General features: G+C 42.5%; 1 protein-coding gene across 1 annotated transcript; it reads right to left on the bottom strand.

Annotated features, from left to right (window-relative positions):
- Positions 1–15,636: 15,636 nt before the first annotated feature.
- Positions 15,637–18,386, bottom strand: LOC139661761 (leucine-rich repeat neuronal protein 3). The gene has a single exon (XM_071540330.1). The coding sequence runs from the start codon at positions 18,384–18,386 to the stop codon at positions 16,257–16,259; it is 2,130 nt and encodes a 709-aa protein (XP_071396431.1). The 3' UTR covers positions 15,637–16,256.
- Positions 18,387–21,677: the final 3,291 nt, after the last annotated feature.

Here is a 21,677-nt window from a genome sequence, read left to right as displayed (position 1 = left end):
TTTTTATTCTCCGCAAGTGATGGTTACAGAGTTGCTAATAGAACTTAAATCCCAGCAGTCAGCAATAGCGGCAGGGTATATTTTTTTAGAAAATGGTCTCTTAACGGCTGTAAGACCCCAACACAGTTCAAATCTCAGGTCCATTTTCCTCCAAATATGCAAGAGAAACATTCCATGGACTCCCTCAAACTGCATTTAATAATGTTTAACTGTCGCATACTGACAGTCCTTTTGTCAACAGCCAAGTTGGTCAATTTGATAAAACTCCAGTTCTCCAGTTGTGGTTTGAATTTCACAAAGGGACACATGCTTCCTTCTTGATGTAGCAATTGGCTTTGTTTACATGCACGCCAACACTTACTGCAGTTGTGAGAATACTACACTAAGACATGGGTTATCTAATTATTTCACTTGGATCACATTTTACTATCAATACAATGAGTCACACATGGAGAGTTCCGCAGTGCTGGTCGCACCTTTGGAATTTTGTTTAGACATGTAAACACCCTGCTCTTAAGTAGCTTGGCCATTGTAGTTTTCACAAGTTGTGGCAGATGCCCCCTTCATGTCCCCTGCCTTAGCTTTGGATACATTTTGGGAAAGTTACATGGGAGCAACATAACTAGGAGGCACATGACAGCCTATTCCCTCAATAATTGCAGTATGGTAGATTGGATAAAAAAAAAGGAATATTAACAGAACCTTCTTGTGCTCTGCATGTAAAAAGCTTGAGCAAATTATTCTCATAATTAAAGGAGATAAGTAGATTATTGTGTAAATGCAAATGCAGTCATTGTTAGCTCAATATTTAGCTCACTTGGACTTTCTCAACTCAATGTGGTTATTTGCCTTTGCAATCTTTAGTTTTCTGACCCCTCTTCCCAAAACCACAATATTTCATGCCAAAGGAATGTAGATTCAGGGCTTCAAGTGCTCCACATTCATTGTGGTTACATCCCTGTGAAGGTTATTACATTATCGATTGCCAGAGTATTTAACCACTACCAGTCTTCTAGAGCCCAAACTCCATTGATTTTCCAGGCTGCTTTTAGACAAAGGTGATGAATTCTATTGAATTCGCTCACATGGCGGAACCCCACAGTTTCCAGCTTTTAAAGTAAAGGATAGTTTTAATCTTACGCTTCTCTCTCTCTCTCCCTCTCTCTCTCTCTCTCTCAAGACGCTCTCTCTCATCTCTCTTTTGATCATTTCTGTTACGGCCGTGGCCGTACCCCCAGAATATTCCCTAGTGTTTCCTTATGTTTCCCCTTCCCTGTGTTCCCAGTGCTCCCCTGTCTGTCTCTCTCTCTGTCTGTTTTGTTTGTGTGTCTATTGGCGTGGGCGTGGTCTCCCTTCCTCGTTCTCCTGGCTTCCGGCTCTGCTCATCCTGCACACCTGTCTGCAATCGGCTCATCACCTCTCCCAGTCTGCTCACCTGCCTCTCATCAGCTCATCTGCCTGCATTATATATACCTCGGCTCTTCAACCATTCTTCGCCAGATTGTTGTTTCAACCTCAGTGGTAGTTACGCTTCAAGGCCAATCTAGTTAGAGCTCCCAGTGACTTTGTCTCTTCGTGTTTCCTATGACTAACCAGTCTCTCTTGTGCCCCAGGATCGTCACCCACCTGCCTGTCTTCCTGCTTGTCTCCCTGCCTGCCTGCTAGCAACCTCCTAGTCTCCAAGCTACCCCCGCCCCTCATCCCACGTTCACGCCAAGCCTCGCTCCTCCCTTACGATAAAACCTTACCCACACCACCCTGTCCGTGTCCTGCGTTTGGGTCCCACCTGTGTTCATAACAATTTCTGTTGCTGTTTGACCATTGGCCATCACAGCTAGCCTTGAGGAGAGTGTGTCTCTGCTTAGAAAGAACGCACTGCAGTATCCTTGAGGATCAATTTCCTGCTCTTTTGAAAGACTCCGTCGGCAGTTGCTGTACTGTATTTACTCCCTTTAACTCATTTAACTTTTCCTCAGTCTTACAGTGAAGTTAGTCTCAAGCTGCCCTTGTTTCTCCAATCTTTTTAGATCATGAACATCCTTAAGAGGAAAGAAAACAACAGAGAGAAATCCACCCGCGTTTTCTTGTGACTTGAGGGCGGGCCGCTCTCTTGCTTTCTGCACAGGGTCTCAGATGGCACACTAACTGGGGCTCCTAGGAGTGGACGCCAACACGAGATCAGAAATAATAATAGCAAAACAACAAACCGCAATGCTTTAAGCATGGCTGGTGAATCAAGCTAATTAGCAGCCAAGCGCCTGGGATCTTTAGTTAGTCATCTGAGAAGCCCATTAAAGTGAAGCCCCCCCCCCACCCCTTCTTCCTTTTTTTCTCCCACTCACTTGCTCTCTTGCTCACACACTACATTTGAACATCAACTTAAGCACAATTTTTTCCATTTTTCACGCGTTTAGCCTCATTTCTGGCCTCCCTGTTTTTGCAGACCCTTTATTTGGGTCATTGGGACGTTGACTCACAGATGTATGTCTTGGTGTTTAGTGGTAATGTCCTCTTTAGCACCGTGGAAACTAACAGCATAATCAGGGAACAATGAAGTAACACATACAATATAATTGCCTTTATTGGCTCTTAATTTGCACTGAGATGTTTCTTGGTTGTCTCTGTGGGGCTTTTGTGTTTTCATTAAATTGTGCTTGTGTCTTGTATGTCTCTCTTGCAAGTTTTCTTGTGTGATAGACAAGAAACCTAGATAGATAGATAGATAGATAGATAGATAGATAGATAATGTACATACATAGATAGATACTGTAGATAGATACTGTAGATAGATAGATAGATAGATAGATAATGTACATACATAGATAGATACTGTAGATAGATACTGTAGATAGATAGATAGATAGATAGATAGATAGATAGATCATGTACATACATAGATAGATAGATAGATAGATAGATAGAGATCGAGGGAGAGCGCTGCAACCAAGCCAATGTTTACTGAGCAGTACAGTGTGTACTGTGTGAATAGAACTGGTAATTTGTCAGCAAAATCCCCAATGGCTTGGCCAAGTGGGCAATAAAGACCATATTGCATTGGATTGTATTGCACCGTATATAGATATATATATATATATTGTATCTCCCTCTTCCACCATTTACCTCTGGTGATATGGGAACATGGGGGAAAGTTTGCTTCTGAGGGGCTCTTGTTGTCTGTTTTTGCACACTCTAATTGGGGCATGATGGCTATTTCTGTTAGGGGAATGTTTGTATTTCAAGGAACGGCCCGGCCACAAATTTCAGTACCACACACAGACAGAGACACACACACACACACACACACACACACACACACACACCGAGCCTGTGCCTGAGCCAGTCCTGGCACAAGCCCCGCCAAAATCAATACAACAAAGGTCATTGCTATTCCAATCATAGCCCAGCCTATTCTTTCTGTTTACTGTATTTGCTGCGTCCCGAGATGTCAAAATCAGCCGACACAATGAACACTCCCTCTGTGTCATTGTATCAATGAAACGAGGGCACAGTTCCGGTGGGCCTAATGCCATGCAGTTATTTATTTCTTTCGTTATTTTATTTTGATGCATCAGAGCGGGAGAGCGAGCGTCAGAGGCAGTATAATGGCTCTGTGTTTATTAGGTGCATTTCTGCCTGTCTGAAAGACCCCTACTGAGAAGGAGCACTGCTAAATAGAGACCCAGAATTCAAACAAGCTGTATCCACACAAAAGCTCTGTTTGATACCCAGCAATCACAAAGCAGGCGTAGCATGAGAGGAACAAAATCCATTCAGGTGCACTGCTGTCAATCAAGCCCAAAGTTACTCAGTGCAGTCACTTTCGGTCATCATCTGGTTGGCTGTCAGTGATGGAGGAGGTGAGAACATCTGTTCCGTTAATCTGTGGGCCGAGAGACTTTTCCCCCCTCCTTTTCCATCTGAACTCGTGATTCCTGAAGACGCAGCATGAATGTCAGGCTGTGGCTCAAAATCTAACGTGCGGCGGCGAGCCAGTGGACTCGCTAGGCGTCCACCATCTGTGTGTGTGACCTGCCAAATGCCGTGTCATCGCCATCACCATCAGTCAAACGCACCTCAGTGTGTGTGTGAGTTTGTGTGTGTGTGTGTGTCTTTGCACTTGATTATACTTGTACGTATCTATTTGTGCATGGTGTGCATGATTACACTTTAGGGCTTGCGTGTGACTATGCTTGTGCATACATATGTGTGTGCTGCACTATACGTGTAAGTGTGTGTGCACGCTTACACATTAGTGCTAGTATGCATCTGTGTGTGTGTGTGCTACTCTCCTTGGGTGTACATATTTGTATGGGTTGTGCGTGTGAGGACGTGTTTGCATGCTCGTGTGTGTGTGTGTGTGTGTATGTGTGTGAGACACCTAACCACCATTCATCTGTCCATCTGTTAGGGAGGCTCTAACAGGCTCGGGCTTTGTCTTCTGTCAGATGGTGGATCTGATGCAGAGCTCGTGTCCTGCAGTGTTACGGCTCTGGCACGTTCCACTCTCTGACCATCGGCTCGGAGTGGAGTCAGTGAATAGACTGGACTCTCAGCTTCTACTGTGCTGTCCACTATGTGAACCTACTCCTGCGGTAAATGTGGGAAGGTGGAGGCATCAAATAGTGTATTATGCTGAAGGGTATATGTCTATTCTACAGTAGCGTGGAGTCAGTTATTCATTCAGCCTTACCTTAAGTTCAACATTCAAAATCTTTAAAATATAAAGGATCCTGCAAAAGTGTTGGCAATTTGTCAAACAATGATTTAAAGTGGTAATCCATCCATCCATTTATGTTTTTTGTTTTGCCTTTTTTTTTTTTTTTTTTTTTTTTTTTTTTGTCATTACTGTGGTGTTTTTGCAGTGCACTTGAGTTTCTGTAGGTGGACATGAACTGGGTATAGGCTGAATTGCAATTGTGTTACATCAGTTGGCGATGACAGTAGCAAAACAGGACTTTATTTATATGAAAAATGTTACTCCCATTTTTTCTTAATAAGGTTTTTCTTGTTGTGAGTTTTTCATTGTCTTCACTGAGAGTCTATGGTTGGTAATGATGGTTAGGTTAGGCTAGGTACGCCTGTTATGTCTTGTGTCTTTTTTTGCTTCCTTGTGTTTTATTTTGTTGCATACTTTATTTCATAATTGTTTGTGATTGATTGTTGATTAGTTAGATTTAGCTCGGTTTGTTCTCTGTAAAGTCCTTTGAGACATGCTTTTGTGATAAAGGGCTATTTAAAAAAAATTCACTTGACTTGACATACTATCAAACAAAATGTATTATAATCTTGTGTCTAATCTTGTATGTATTACAATCGTTTTATTTGTTCTAGAATTTGTTAGAGAGAAGTCCGTTTTTTTACATTTTGAAACAAAAACCTATTCTATTCCATAATATAAACCAAATACAAAATACATGAAAGAAACCACTGCATATGAAGTACTATGGTTAGTCACAATAAAAAACATTAATGCTGATGAGCGCTCTTTCTTCTAATTTCCATTTTTATTTGACATGTCTGAATGTTATTACTTAATTTCAATTGAGGTACATTGAAACACAGCCAGCGAGGGCTGGCAGTGTTCAAAATTCATCTTCAAACAACTCCATCACCTCGGTCTATGGAGTCCCCAGTGATGAGGGACCTGGCCTTCTGGCTGTGTTATTCTATTATGGAGCAGCTCATGAAAAAAACAACTTCCTCTCTGCTCATCCCCAAAATAAGATTTCAATTGATTAAATGCCACCATTGGAAGGGAGCATCATCAGATTTGACCAAAGTCTCTCAGCGTGTTGCCGCTGCTCCAAATGGGTGGAGTTCTGGGGAAGTCTTGGAGAGAGAGAGAGAAAGAAAGAAAGAAAGAGGGAGAGGGGGGCGAGGGATGAGAGAAGGAGGATGAATGAATAGTGGGATGGAGAAAGAGAGAAAGAGAGGCAGGGTGATGGATGGTGGGAAGGATGGGGTAGTATAGAAAGAGGAAGAGAGACTGAGAGAGATCAGCCCGATCTGCAGCATAATCATCCAATGTGTCTCCGTCTGGCTTGGCAAAGACATCATTAAGGAAACCCGAGGTCGAGCGGGTTCAGGGAGCCGCGGAGGCTCAGCCACGCTCCCTTCCCTGCTGCCACTCAATTTGTATAATTTACCTCCGTTCCGAGTCTCTTTGAAAAGCGCCTGTTTGACCCCCAATGTGGAGGAGTCAAAAAGTTACATCTAAATGAAATGGATGGCGGCGAGACTCCCAGAGAGTGTGTGGCCAGTCAATAGCCCGGCAGGGAGATGCTGATGATGATTCTAGGAGATGGCTGCACTTTGGAGGAGTTGTTTAGGTATGCAGGAAGAGCAAGAGAGAGAGAGAGAGAGAGACGGAGAGAGAAAGAAAGAGACAAGAGAGATGGTGATAGGAAGAAAATGAAAAGTTGAAGTGTGCCCTTCCCTGAGGTGATTTGTAGGAGTGACCCCAGATTGAAGTTATGCTCTGTGGCGTGTGTGCTGCTCCAACTCTCCTGCAAGAGGCGTAGGCTCTTGCTTATGTTTCAAACTCGGTCATGATGAGCCTGCACTCTAAGGGATGGAGGGATGGAGAAATGGAGAGATGCGCGTGTGATGCAGTGGAGGAGTGATTACCCAGTGCTGAGCTGAGGGATGAAAGGAGAACAGGGGTATTTTATTTTGTCAATTGGAGTGTGCAAATGGAAATGTCAGAGCGGCCGGAAAACTAATGAATCTGATAGGAGAGATGCCGCCTCTCTCGCCGAATGCCTGATCAATTGCCATTGTCTTTTCGGGGCGCTGATGTTTTTTTGTTGTTATTTTTTGATTGTTTTCTCTGCCTGGCCTAGCTTTTTGCAGTTAAGAATTTGATCGTGAACTTTGAGTCAAGGAAAGAGAGGAATCGATCTAAGACAGGAATCAATGCTTTCATCTGTTACTTACAAGTCTAGGCCAGTGAAAAGTGATTTTGGGTTAGAGTTCTCTAACTCAGTTAGTAAAGTAAACGTAAACAAAGGAGGGCGCACCAGCCCCTGAACAATTTGGCTGCCTCTATCAGGATCAGAGTTTGCCAAATGTCATTTTAGTCTTGCTTATTTCCACATATCCATTTTTTGACAGATACATGCTGATCCTGAAATTCCCTAATGGCAATAACAAAAAAACAAGTCGTCTTACTTCAATTAAGTCAGTAACTTGCTTCCACAACCTTGCAGCATTTTGTACATCAATGAGACAAGCGACAGATGTGCTTAGTTTAAATTTAGACCGACAATGATACAACGTGTCAGGTCTTTGTGCTTGTTCAGTCACAATTTCTAGTTACTTGATGAGCGTTGCAGACTGCAAGTGCTCTGCAGGATGAAAAGAAAACCCTGCATTTGCACTATTCTATTTTGACAAGCAGGCTAATTTCTGCCCAGGGTCATCAATATTTCTGACACTTCAGTGGTGGCGTAAATATAGAATGAATGTCCCTTTGTTGTGCTTGGGGAGCCACATGTCGCCAGGCATCAACAAAAATCACTTGGATCTGTTTGTTAGCTTGTTCACTCAGTCGACTAGACTGTCTCTGGTCCCACCGGAGTCTGTCTGCTTTCAATATCATGCATCATAAACAATATCCAATTTGGACTATTGAACTATGAAAATACACTGCGCGAGTGGGGAAGAAGATGACAAGAAATCAACCAGCTATGAGACTGATGAGTAAAACCGCTGGGTTGAGTTAAAACCATTCCAATTCATGTCGAGGTACGAATTGTTTCTCATAAGTGGGGGAAAAAAGCACATGGTGGTTTCATCTAAAGACAAAAAAGGCCCATCTGTGCTATCAGTGTACCTTTACACCGTATCTGCCATCACAAGCACTTTCTAGAATGGTATCCATGTTAAATTGGCAGACTACGCTAATCAGCCTCTACTTTGGCTTTGAGTTATCGGAGTATCTCTATCTGTTTCCTCACTGCTGTGGGTTAAGCCCTCTTTGTTCTAAGAGTGGTCTCATTCCTTTGATTGATTCCCCCTCATTACCTCAGTTCCCTTTTGATTCTGAACAGGCTCAACACTCCCTCTCACATCTTCTCACCTTGCTAATCCATAGCCAAAGCCGTGAACGATGGCACTTGCTCAATCTTACACCTTCTGTTTGAAGCCAAGGGGGGAGGGCTCAACAACAAGTGTCTCCCGGCTCAAAGGGAAGGCCAATCGAGACAGAAATCATCATTTCTTAGAATCAAGATCCAGCGAAGAGCCTTTTTCACTAATGGCCTGCAGGACTAAGAGAGGAGCCAGGCCCTCGTTATCACCCATGTTCTTTTGGACGCACATCAGAGGACAGAGGAAGGCTTTCCCTTTGACAGAATCGAGACAGGGCTTACAAATGGCACAAATCTCTACAGCTAGTCATACAGAGAGTACGAAAACAGAGGATTTTCAGCATTCATTTTAGGGATTTTTGATTCATTTTCTGACATATCTTTATTTAGTTCAACATGCTCTGATCTGAACACATTCAATGGAGGAGACCCTTAACACTGTGCTGTACATGGCTGTGCTTTTCCCCCTTGGGAGAAAAGCATCTTAACATTGCTTCAAGAGAAAATGGTTTGTTGTTGGAACAGTAATGAATATGGCGCTATTCCACAGTCTGTTGATAATTCCAACATTAACGTAATACCATTTAATAGGTCACTCAGTTTCTCTTATAGCATAGATCAACAGCTCTCAGTCAGTAGAAATATCATTTTGGATGCGTACATTATGGAGGAGAACAGATTGCCGGGCCGATAACTACCCCACTCCCTTCATTTCAATTGCAAATAATCTAGATGGATAATTTATGTTTAATACAATTATCATGCACAAGAAATGGTCATTCACTTCTGTCGTGATCTAGTCTAAATTGGTAGATCTGTTTTATCTGCGATAAGAGGAAATAGGAGACAGGATAGGATAATGAAGATCAAACACTGGGCCTTGGTTATTGTTATTCTAGTTTCCAAGGAAGCGTGTAATGAACTGAAGGAATTTTTTTTTTATAATCTTACTGTGAGCCACATGCTGTTCCAAAATGTATGGAATCTACAGAGCCACCATCCATACACAGTGGGGGGCTGGGGGAATGATTGATGGTATACCGCAGCCATTTGTGTGTTCGTTTTGTGTGTGTGTGTGTGTACAGGCAACTTTAAAATATACAAACCTTGGTATAAACAACTCTGACAGACAGCAGGGAGATAGATAATGAGGCGTGTTTTCAACTCATTCTTCTACTGATTAGCTTAATTAGCATAAAGGCCTGAGCAAGGGACAGAACTGATGAGTATCAGGACAGCCAGAGATGCCGTGTGTGCATGTATGAAATGCATGTGTGTGTGCTTGCCTGTATGTGTGTATAAATGTGCATGTGTGTGTCATTTATACAGCTAGATCCTGCGTGTGTTGCTGTTGTGAACATCAATTTGAAACAGATACGGGGGGGGGGAAACAGTACAGCACTTTATCTGCACTGATTGCCGTTGCTGGCATTGCAGGTGTTCCTATACTGAATGGCCCTCATGAGCCTTGACCCCCATCTAATAAAATCCATCCCTCTCTCCGCCCGGCAGTGCCATCATTACATCAAAGAATAAGGCCTCCCCTTGTGATGAAAGAGACACACCGAACCGTTTTATTTAGGCCATATACCCCCCCCCCCACCCCCCCCCCCCACCCCCGCTGCAGGATTCTTAGTACACAAATTCTTTGGAACACAGCCAAGGACTGTGACGCTAAAATGCATTTTTTACAATAATTAGTTCCGACCACACATTGCATTTCGCCGGGAGGCAAAGAATGCCAATAACCACAGGATAGATATATAAAGCTAAGTGGGGCATTGAGCAGGAGTGAAAAAACAAACAGAGGTCAGGTACATTCCTGTTCCTCCCTCAAAAATGCATTTTGAAAATTGTTTCAGCTAAATTAGAAGCTATTATTAACTAGATGCTTAAATAAATTAGGCATTGTTACTGTCACTGTCGCTGTTGTTTTGTTGCCCTGTCATTATCTTTTGAGTGTTGGCACAAGTATATCCAGCTGTCACCGAATACTGACAGAAAAATACAAAGTATTAATCATTTTGGAATGGAAACAAACATTAAGAGGGACTACAAGCACTGGTAGGATTTTTTTTTGTTTTATTTAATTAATCTTCATTTTTTTTGTATTCAGTATTCAGTGCTGACAGCCAAATATGTTTGGGTTGACACCTCACTGAGTAGCCAACAGAAAAACAAAACTGTGTAGACGTGCCAGAAATCTAAAATCCCAAACTGTAACTTTATGTTTTCTTGCTGGGTGTTTGTGATTGGGCTACAAAAGTCGACCAACTTTGACTTTTTTTTTTTTTCTACCCGCTCCTTCCTTGACATTTGCATGTTTCTGTATTCTGCCTGAAAGCTAAAAGTAAAACTGATTTAGTGCTACCTATATGCTATCAGTAAAAGTTTGACACACGTCTTTGTGGTAGTACCAAAGCAAAATATTTGTACCCACTATTCCATATGGCGTTTTTCCTCTTCAAAATGTAATGGTCAACATAGTGCATTTACTTTTTTACATACAGTAGAAGGTGGAGCTGGAAGGATTACATTCCTCTTTTTGGCGGGGCCAGCAGGTGGCATTTCATTTCATATTGAAGATGTACCAGCTAGAGCCTGCGATGCCTGTGTGTTGGGATCTTACCACTGCTAAAGATCAAGATTGGAAATGTTGTCAGCTAAATCTAACGATAACAACATAAGGTGGATAAGTGATAACATTAGCTAACATTATGAATAGGTGAACCACTGGTCTAAGCAGGTCTTATCTTCATCATCATAGATTTTTGCTCTAATCCAGTTGCTGTAGCTGTTGATTTGAACATGAAGACAGTTTTGGTGTATGTTTTAAATAGAGTGTAAATTAAAATAAAGGTTTTTTTTTTATTATTGTGACCAAAAATGCTTCATTTTGCCTTGTGTTTTCTTAAAATGTGCATCGCACTTTGTGGAATTTTAGTGTTTTGTGCAGTAAAGTTGTGGGAATTGGTACAAATTGCAAGTCAAGGAAAAAAAAAATAGTACTAAAGTGGCACATAAGAAAAAATAGTTTTTTTTATGTTTGAGGTTTTTTTTATGTTTGCAGTAAAAGGTGGGACTTGTAACAGAGGCTACAACTGTAGGTGGCTGTTCCACCATTCTGCAAACACATTTCACAGCAGGACTTTTACGTTCAGCGCTGATTTATGCGGACTGCCTTGAATACCGATGGGTCTGATGATAGAACCATGAATCTGATGGGAACTGCAGTGCGTCTGCATCATAACCTTGACAATGGTAGTGTAAAATCTAATAACAAAAGAGTGTTCTTCCGTGTCCTTACATGTTTTCTTGTTAGCGGCGGCAATCTTTCCTCCCCCTCTGCTTTCCAATCGCAATCAGTCATCAATGCGAGCACATGCATGTGGATAACTCATTAGTCCCTGCATCGATCTGACCCCGGCTCCCGCTGCACGCTCTCTTCATAGAAGAAACTGCACTGAAACAAAAGGACCCAGCAATCAATCAATAGCCCAGGAAACCAATCATCTGTTTGAGAATGGGACTTTCAATTAGTGGAAAAGCCCTCTGTGGAGTAATATTATTCCCACATTCAATCCAGGTAGATTTTTCAATGTGGCCTACGCAAGACTTATTCCTCGTTAGTCAATATGTTGGGTTCCTTACGTCTTGACAGTGGGGAAAAAAACTCTGCTTTGTATGGCATTTTGAATCTGCGGGTTCCCTCTTTTCAATGTGGAATATCATTGATGTCATGCAGTGACCATGTGGTATCGCACAAGCCAGGAGCAGGCTGGCAATCAGTGGAAACATGCAAATGTGGAAACAGCTCTCATCTCCGAATCAACGCTCTATTAGGCGCACAGGCTTGTTCAAAATGGAATTGGCTTGGTCAAAATCAGGCGACTGATAGCAGATGTGTTTAGGTAGAGCTCTCTGCATGCATGTTTGTGTGTGTGTGCATGCATGTGTGTGGATGCCCATGTGCTTGTGCCTGTGAAAGCGCACTGCAGAGATTGAAAAAAAGAGATGACGCACATCATTTTTTTTAGCCGCATGTTGGAGGTAGGTGGGGAGTGATGGTTATGGAAATGGAGACAGGAAGAGGGCAGACGGAACAGAAATGCACACACAAATGGCTTTTGACTGTTTGCTCTTTGACGAGCCGTAGCAAATCTGCTGTGACGTTCTGTCTCTACTTTTCAGGAAATACACAGCAATGCATGTCTCGAATAGCAATGCACCGGGCAAATTCAGGCTCACTGATGATAAATGTGCTTAGCATGGGATATATGAAAGATTCACCTGTCATCTGGAATAAAATCAGGTCAGGTAGAACCAGGCCAACATGTGACAGACATGAAACAACTTAGAATACAGCAAAACTGTTTCTTAAATTAGTAAAGGTACAAGATCATAGTGATGTTAAATTATAAAATACTTGTTGAAGTACTTCATATCTGTGAAGCACTACAAGAAACAAATCCATTTTTTACTCTGTCATGGAGACAATCAAATGCTTTGTTATTGCAATTCATAGAAGGTCATCTGGTTGTTTCTCCAACAGCTCGCTATAAAGGTAGACTCTAAAAAGCATGATGGTATTAAACAGAGTGCGAGCTGTAGGATTATAAATACATGTTGACATTTCACTTTTCATTGGAATATGGCTGCCTGTGGCTACATTGGCTGACCTACGTAGAAATTTGTAACTTTAATAAGCCGATAATTCAAACATATAAAAATGCCTGTAGCAGCTTGAACATAGTTTGCTCTCTGCAGTCCTTGCAGTGCTCTTAAGATTTTTTATCTTATCTCTGATAGAGGGCAAAATAAAATGTTTAATTGCAGCCTTCTAATAGGGATCTTTGACATGAACAGCTATTTATTATCCGATGAGACGGTTGACTACAATACTATTATAAATATGGGCTATTTAGAAAATAATTAAGTACAAAAGGTTGTATAGTACCTTCCTTTATGCTCTAGGAAATGAAGGAGTGTTGTATGCAAATTGTTAAAAAAGCAGATGTACATCCACTCAGAATAATTCTCAGGCACACAAATCAGAATTCCTATATTACATTGGCCATTTTTCACATTTATTTCATCTAATACTGTGAAAGGCAAATTACCTGCCCATGTGCCCGCTGCTGATTTAATGATTGTATGCACAGAAAAAAATACAGCACTGAATTTGCACCTCCCACCAGTGGATTGCACCATCAAATCTCAGGCTGTCTGACAATGATCCTTGCAAAATTAAAATGAATATGTAACCAGAAGAAACACCCATCCGTAAGCCTTCACAGAGCATGCTTTAATATCTGCCTCATTGCAGATGGATTTTTTGAATAGAACAAGGTGGTTTTAATATTTGAAATATTTGAAGATTCAGCGAGAAACATAATTTTTTCCCTCGCTGTGGATTAAATGGTGACAGCTCACTGGTTCTTTTCATGTGGGATTTAAGTTAAATCCAGAGGGTTTTTTTTCCAATATAGGTTGCTTTGAATGTACAAATTCTGACAAAAAGCTATCTCTTAAATTCATATGCTCGCCAATGGAGGGAGAGAGTGTCAAAGGCAAGCAGAGGGAGAAGGAGAGAGAGAGAAAGAAAGAGATCGTGGAAATGCATGAGATTGGGACAGACAGCAGGAGAGATGAGTTTCCGGATAACATTCAGCTTATTCATCCAAGTATGTAATCAAATCACGAGTTTAAAAAAAAAAAAAAAGAAACAATATGGCTAATACCCATGAGCTGCTTTAATCTCAAAGAACACAGCGTTTGGTCAGTGAACTCATTTAGTGGCTTCTATAGCTGTCATGTTATGTTTCTCTGAGCACAGACAGACTGAGAAAGACTGAAGGCTTGTAGACTCTGCTGCACCTCTGGGTCTGGAAGGGTAAACATGGTACAGGTCGGTTGGTTTTGTGTGTGTGTGTGTGTGTGTGTGTGTGTGTGTGCTCGCTCATGTCCGGACATGTCAGTGTAACTATTTGTGTGCCTCTGCAAAAGTGTGTCTGCACCTGTGTCCATCAGTGTCCTTGAATTTGTGTCTCTGTGCCTGTTTGACCAATGCATGTTTGCGTGTGTGTGTGTGTGTGTGTGTGCGTGTGCACGTTCTTTCTCAGCACTGGCAGGCTTGTTTGTTCATTCGTGTGCGTGCCTGCGTGCAGAGAGAGACAGAGTCAGTCTGACCTGAGTATTACCTGAGGAGCACACCGCGTCATATTTTAACTCCCTTTGTCTTTGACAGATGGCCTGGCTCTAAAAGCCTCTGTCCATGGTGCTGAAGGCTGGCCTGATGTATTGGTGCTAGGCCCCGTCTGATAAATCCAGCATGTCACTCCGCCTCTGACAACCATTCATCATGCCTGCCGTTCTCATGTGAAATGCTCTGCGTGCTGGATACTTCAGCAAGACAAATAAAATGTGAGTCTAAAGCTTTTTGCTCTATCCCACCCTGCGTGACTTTTCTGTACTGTAGTTTATCTCTCTCTGTCACAGGGACGTTGTGTCCCGGTCCGAGCGTGAGCAGCAGCGGCAGCAGCTGTAGCACAGTGACTTTGTGTGACTATATTCAGACCGGCTGAAGGACGAACATGTTCTTAATGAGCCGGCTAATGAGTTCTGTTCTTTAGTTGTTTTTTCTGTACATCTCAGGGTTAGGACAACCATTCGACCATTAAGCTGAAATCTCCTTCCTGACTTTCCCCCCATGCTGTTACTCAAAAGACATTTTTAGTATTCTACACCACTTGGTGTTCATTATCAATGTTTGGTCTAACATGCATACAGTTAAAAGGCCATGGAGCGCTGCAGTAAATTTCACATTACCCAGTGTTTGGATGATGAGAAAGAGAAAAGTGGCATAATGTAATTATCATGCATTTTGGTATGAAAATAGCTTTTGCACTACGAAGAAGCTAAGGAGAGAGTGAGAGAGAAAAAGTAGTCAATTGTTTGTAAAAGAAACAATGACATTTATTTTTTTTTCGTAGCACTTTTCTTATTTAGTCCGTTGTGCCCATTGATCACATATAGTACAGTTAATATAAAAATGGCTTTTTAACTTTACACCCAAAGCAACAACGCAATGTTTTCTTAAAATATGTATGCTAAAAATACTGAGAAAGTATTTCCACTAAAAGTACTGGAGAATAGCTTGTGATTCTGCGATGATGACATGGCCATGTTTCGCTGTGGTTTTGACATATTTCTTCGGTATCTTTTCTGTTTACCTCATGTAGTTCTTGTTGTAGGCACTTACCGGGGCATAACAGACCACTTTCCATCCTTCACGGGGAGATAACACATCAAACAGCTCAACCTTAAGAGTCTGTTGTATTTGTTTTTGTCCAACATATCTCCATCTTTTCCCAGTCACCGTTGCTATGAGAACTACACAGCATAAACAGCCATTTTGGCAAATGTCCTCTCTAGATACCCATTTTGTAGTTGAATTTCATTAAGCTTAACGTGAAGTTGTAATCAAGAGAGTAGTCTGCTCCTTGCCTTAATTTAAAACCCATTTAAACTGTTCAGATACAGAGGATTTGTCATTACATCAACATAATAGAATATATAACAATATTTCCATGAAAAATCAAGAATCCATTTTTAAATAGAAAAAGGGGGGTATATTTCATCAAAAGGCTTACACCATAGTCACTGTTATTTGTCTACTCTACTAAATCTCCCTTCCCAGTATAGACAGGTGTTATTACTGTATCGCTAACTCGTCTATGGATGTTTGACAAAGCACAGACGGTATTGCTTGGGACCACACGGACAGTTCCACGACTCTGAACACATTTAACAGTCAATTACAAGAGAGTAGACCATCATCATCTTGTCTTTCTTTACTCTGTCTGCATTTCTGTATGAATGGTATTGAAATATATCTTTTTGCAGTAAATGCCCCTTCCTGTTGATGTTAGCTTGGATTGATGTAACGGTTACAAAGCCACCACTTCAGCTAGAGTTGAAACTGGAGAGTGTGTAGTCTATTTTAAATTGTTCCACCCCAATCCAGTAATAGTTTTGCCAGTATATCTGAGCCGGGGCCAACAAAAGTGTATGCCTTTCAAACAATACTACAGATTTGTCCTCCCCCACCCATGGCCTTGTCCATTCTCTGTGGTTGGTGTGTGGTGCTCTACTGAGCTGCGCTTCTTAAAAGGCATTGTCAGATACATTTATGACTGTGGCTTTCACTTCCACTCCGCTTGGCAGTCCTTTACCCGAGACCCACAGCCTCGTAAAGAAAGGAGAGTGCATACCGGGAGCCTCCAACGGTGTCAGCGAAGCTTTGGAGTCGCATTTCCTTAAATCCCCATAAAGGTGGTGGTTCCTCAGAGACACATAAATAAGCAGGCAGGCCACTGAAATCACAGCCAGGAGCACACCAAAGACGGTGATTACTGCTGCGTCCCATTTTTCTGTGTCCTTCACTGCCAGCTCTAATCCCTTAGTGGTGACATTGACACATTTGGTGTCATGCTTGTAGTGGATGCTGCGGACGTCCACGCACACTTTGTACAGAGTGGCTGGGTTGAGATGGGTGAGGTTGTAGATTTTGACGTCAGAGGGAACCCTGGCAGTAAATGCCATGGTAGGGTGGTTAGCATCTGTCAGGGTGTACCATTTAATGTTAGGAGCCAGGCTGCTGTGGGCCGCCTTCCATGAAACCAGGATGGAGCTGCTCTCCACTGACTTGATTTTGACATTCAGAGACCCATTCGCAGGTTGGGGAAAATATCCATTCACCTCTACTGAAACAGACTTAAGATCAGCTCCAACCAGATTATGGGCAACACAAGTGTAAAGCCCAGCCTCATTTTCTGTTATATCATAGATGTCAAAAGTTCCCTCTGGGTGCATGTAGAACTTGTCAGACACTGTGTTAGGCAAAACCCTGGTACCGGACGGGGTGATCCAGTAGATGTCCGGCTCTGGTTCAGCAAAGGCCCGGCAATGGAGTGACACCGAGCTCCCGTTCTGCGCTTTAATATGCCCGGGCATGCTTTCGGGAGAGATGAGCGGCAGACAAATCTCCATCATCTCCCTGAAGTGCACCTGTCGGACATGCTGGCCCTCGTACTCCGGTGGCTCCACACAGTACAGTGAATCAGGCTCCATGAAGCGGATGTTAGTCTTGTTCATGTTCATCCAGCGCACCACACAGTCACAGCGGATGGGGTTGCTGTGCATGCTAACCTCTCTGAGATTCGGGAGGGACTCGACAGTAATCCTGTGGAGGGCACTGAGTGCATTACCATTTAGCATTAGGGTCTCCAGCCGAGGCAGTTTGTAGAAAGCATTAGGATGGATGTAGGAGAGTTTAGGATTGTTAGTGGCTTCTATTTTGGTCAGTTCAGGGAGGTTATTGAGGGCAAAGCTGTCGATGGAAACTAGCTGTGGCATGCTATTAATCCCCAGCTCTTTCAGATGTAGCATATCCACAAAGTCTCCTCTCTGTATCCTCCCAATGGGGTTTTTATTTAGATCCAAAAACTTAAGATTTTTTAGGTTTCTTAGGGCAGAGTGAGGCACCTCAGGGAAAATATTATCATAGAAAGAGATGCTCTCTAAGTTATCGAGACCGGCCAGTGCGTCGTCAGGTAGCTGTGACAGGTTCATTCTGGTGAGAACAAGACTGCGGAGGTTACCGAGAGATTTGAAGTTCATATCCTCGATAGAAACAACTGGATTCTCACCGATCATAAGAATCTCCAGGCTCGGCATGGCTTCGAACCACTCTTTGTTGATGGCCTTCAGCTTGTTAGAATTGAGGTGGAGCCGCAGGAGGTTGTGGAGACCCTGGAAAGCCGCGGGGGAAATGGAGGAGATGAGGTTGTGATTCATGTAGAGCTCCTGAAGGTTAGCCAGCTCGGCCAGACAGCTTTCAGGCAGCTCCCGTATCCAGTTCTCCTCCATGTGAAGGGACAGTAGCTGAGGAAGTCGCCCCAGATGGATGTCGCTGATGGAGGATAAATTGTTTTGCGATAAATCGATCTCTGTGATGTTGGCCAGGTAATCCAAGGGTTTGTCAATCTTTGCAACGTTGTTTGTCTGCAGCAATAGTACTTGTGTGTCTGCTGGTAGTTTTCCCGGCAGGCTAAAGAGTCCCAAGTCATTACAGTCAACTGTCGGAGCCTCCATGTACACTGAGCTGGGAGAGAACCAGGGTCTAATCTCACATACACAGAGCTGAGGGCAATCAAGCCTCTCCTCAGTGGCCACAACAAAAGAGGCCATGGCCAAGCCGACAAAGAGACGATCCACAAATGACACGTCCTTCATATTGGACCGATTCCCTCCAGTAAGTAATTGGTCCTTGTAGATTAAGTGGTCTGAGCTGTTAACTTCACAAATAATGAATCATTTGTTGCAACTGCTGAGGCGATTGACTCACCGCCCCTGCCTAGCGCCACCACCACCAACAGAAGCAGGGCTCCCTAAGGTTTTTTGTCTTGCTGTGTAGACGCCCTTGGATGTAATGACCAATCACTCAATGTTCCCTGCTGGTGTCAGGGTTCGGGGCCAAGGCTGCAGTCAGGCAGACCCGGGGAAGTAGCAGGGAAAAAATAAAACAAAACGATGGACTGACAGTAAACCTCAAAGGAATTATGTCCGACTAAGCACATTTATAGGTATCCATGAAAAATCTGCACTCCCTTTAAAGATGGATGTCCTCATTGACTGCCGTTTCTAGCTTCCAGAGTCCACAATCCAGTCCATTCCTACCTGTAAAAGACAAACAGGAAGAAGGAGAGAGGCAGAGTGAGTGTGACGCGAAAAAGGGGAAGTCGGGGAATGTCATAAGAGAAGGATTTAGGCATATTGACATTTGTTATAGGCACACTGATGCATGTTGACATTTATATTGCACTGCCTTCAAGACACAACGCCATGGATTTATATCTGCTTGACCTTCTAGACTTCATTCTGGGGACATATCTGTGCCCCTATGATATGGCATCCAAGCCTGACATTAGCAGTGTGAGTCTATTATGAGTTAAAGAGAAAGCTTTATTAAAATTCTTAAATGGCAGACATCACAGGGCTTAAGCATTAGCCTTCAGGGCAAGCTGCTTCAAGACACTGGAATATGTCAGTCACTATAGCAACATATAAATGGACAACCAATAACACAATCCATAGTGAGACTCACAGTGAGGCAAACTAAGGGTTTGCCCCAGATGCAGTTTGCACCTGTTTGTTAGGGGATTAAACAACCAGTAAACATGAAGATGAAAATGGATGCATTAACATAATTAGTCATTGTGCAATCAACAAATGTGCATGCTAATAGCTTAGCATTTTACATTTTTTGCAAAAAACATGTCATGCAATTAACCCACACATTACTAACAACTGTTATATTAACTGTTATGTTAACTGTAAATCCAGATATGCACGCACACATATGCACGTGCACACACACACTAACACACACACACACACACACACACACACACACACAGACACACGCGCCTCAAGGACGCAAAGTTAGAACAAATTATTCTACTTTTTAAGCGTTATTACATATCTTAAGCTATTGGTTGACAAAATGATAGTACTTTAAAAGAATGGATCCTGTGTTTCAGAGATAGTGAATGATGAACCTCAGGTAATGATTTTTTCCCAAAATGGATATCTAGCATTTTGGGAATGAACATTTTATTTCTGAGGCTGCTTTACTGACAATGAATAGCAGCCAGAATTGTGGACACTGATAATACCTCGGGTGATTTTCTCGGCATGATGGGCATATTTTATAGTTCGGAGCTGTTAGACCTGCTATAAAATGAGGCTCATTTGGGAGTAAAAGCTCAAACAAACATTGCAAGACATCTGTATGTCTGAATTGGTAATTCACAGAGTGAATTGCCAATTCATTTACATAGAGCCCTGGGTTTTGTCTCTTGATGATATCACGGATAAGTCTTGGTTTGCTAGTTTCTAGTGTTAACAGAGATTTGCTCATGTTACAGTAAAAACTATCGATTGATCTGTCCAAGAACATATGAATTCCACTCTCTTTTAGGATTAATTCTGCCTTTTAGCCAAAGTAATCATTAAAACTGGATCCTAGTGGAGCCTCTTACTTTTGAGTCCTTACTTTTGAGTCAGACATCTATATGTCTATATGGTATAGTGTGTCTTTTACCATCATCCTATTTTTACTTTTTCGCTACCATCTCCTGCTATAGTGAAATCTCCACAGTTTGAGTGCACCATGTAATTTGTCATACATAACTGCCTCTTACTGAACAGATGGGTTTGATGGTGCTTGTGATATCCTGGGCCTAAGAGCACGTACCACATCATAGGATAGTGGAGAGAGACAGATAATGAAATGGAAAGAATCAAGAGCGGAAGAAACAGGTGTAGCAATAGGGAAGGGAAGAGAAGAGATAGAAGTGTGACAGTGGTTAGAAAGCGAGAACAAGAAAGCGGTGGAGAAATGGTTTCATTTCATCACCCTCACTGTTTCCACCTCAGTGGCCACAGGGGGAGATATGGTGGGGAAAAAAAATAAAATAAAAAAACTCTGAATGCTGCAGAAACACTGCAGTTGGCCCCGCTGGCAAAATCCAGGCCAAAAGTTCATTCCTCAAACCCCTGTTATAGCGTTGCCTAGAATCTGGTTTGGAAAAAGGTAGGCAGGGGGAGGGAGGGGGAGGCGGAGGTGGTGGAGCTGGTGGACGTAGAGAGAAAAAAAGAGAGAGAGAGAGAGAGAGAGAGAGAGAGGGAGATGCACGAGGACATGGAGGGTATTATTTTTCAAAAGCACCTGGCACTTTAATAAGCTGCAACACCCAGAGCATTCTGATAAACAGGGTTTAGCTTCTCTCCCTCAGCACTGGCTCTCCATTGTAGGCCATGCAGTTAATCCGTACCCTGGAAACCCAGCCCAGAATCTGTAATTCAACCTATAGCGTTCGGGTCTCACCTCTGCTCGCTCTTGTTTTTTCTCTTTAGTAATCACAATTACCGATGCTGTTATGTGGTCAGGTTAACTGTTATTGCAAAGCCTCCTTGTTCAATCACTGCAGCAGGCATTACGGGTCTCACAGGGACCTCGTAGGTGTGCTGCTATTTGTTCCACCAAAGATGTTAATTGTATCAGAGGGGACTTTATTTGGGGGCTATGGCTTCCATTTTGTCATCAATATTTTCTGTTAGATGTTCTGTGGCAGTCAAAAAATGGAGGCTTTGAATAAGCAGCGTTGGTGTGTAATAAAAAAAATACTGCTGCCCTATTTTCACAATACATTAAATCGTCCATTACTTCATACAGTTCTGGCAAGGACTTTAGCTTGCTGATGGATGCGAGGACAATATAACAGGCGGTAAAGAGAGAGAGAGACTGAGAGAGAGAGAGGGAGAGACAGAGAGAGAGAGATAATTCCTTACTTTCATCTGTCTAATTTTAATGTTTGCCGGCCCACGTTTATGAAAATCTAGGAGGGGATTAGGAAGGCTTTAGAGGAGAGTTTGGAGAACACAACTTGTTTCCCTGCTAATTCACGAGGGTAAAATTCTGGTTATATTACAAAACTTGATTCATGAAAATCTAGAATTTAT

The sequence above is a fragment of the Centroberyx affinis genome, unplaced genomic scaffold (assembly GCF_046629955.1).
Source record: "Centroberyx affinis isolate AG114_WGS23_722 - 3 ecotype Tasmania unplaced genomic scaffold, CSIRO-AGI_Caff_v1 ptg003610l_1, whole genome shotgun sequence".
In the NCBI taxonomy this organism is placed as follows: domain Eukaryota; kingdom Metazoa; phylum Chordata; class Actinopteri; order Beryciformes; family Berycidae; genus Centroberyx; species Centroberyx affinis.
Note: the sequence above shows the minus strand (reverse complement) of the source record. Positions and strands in the feature narration are given on the sequence as shown.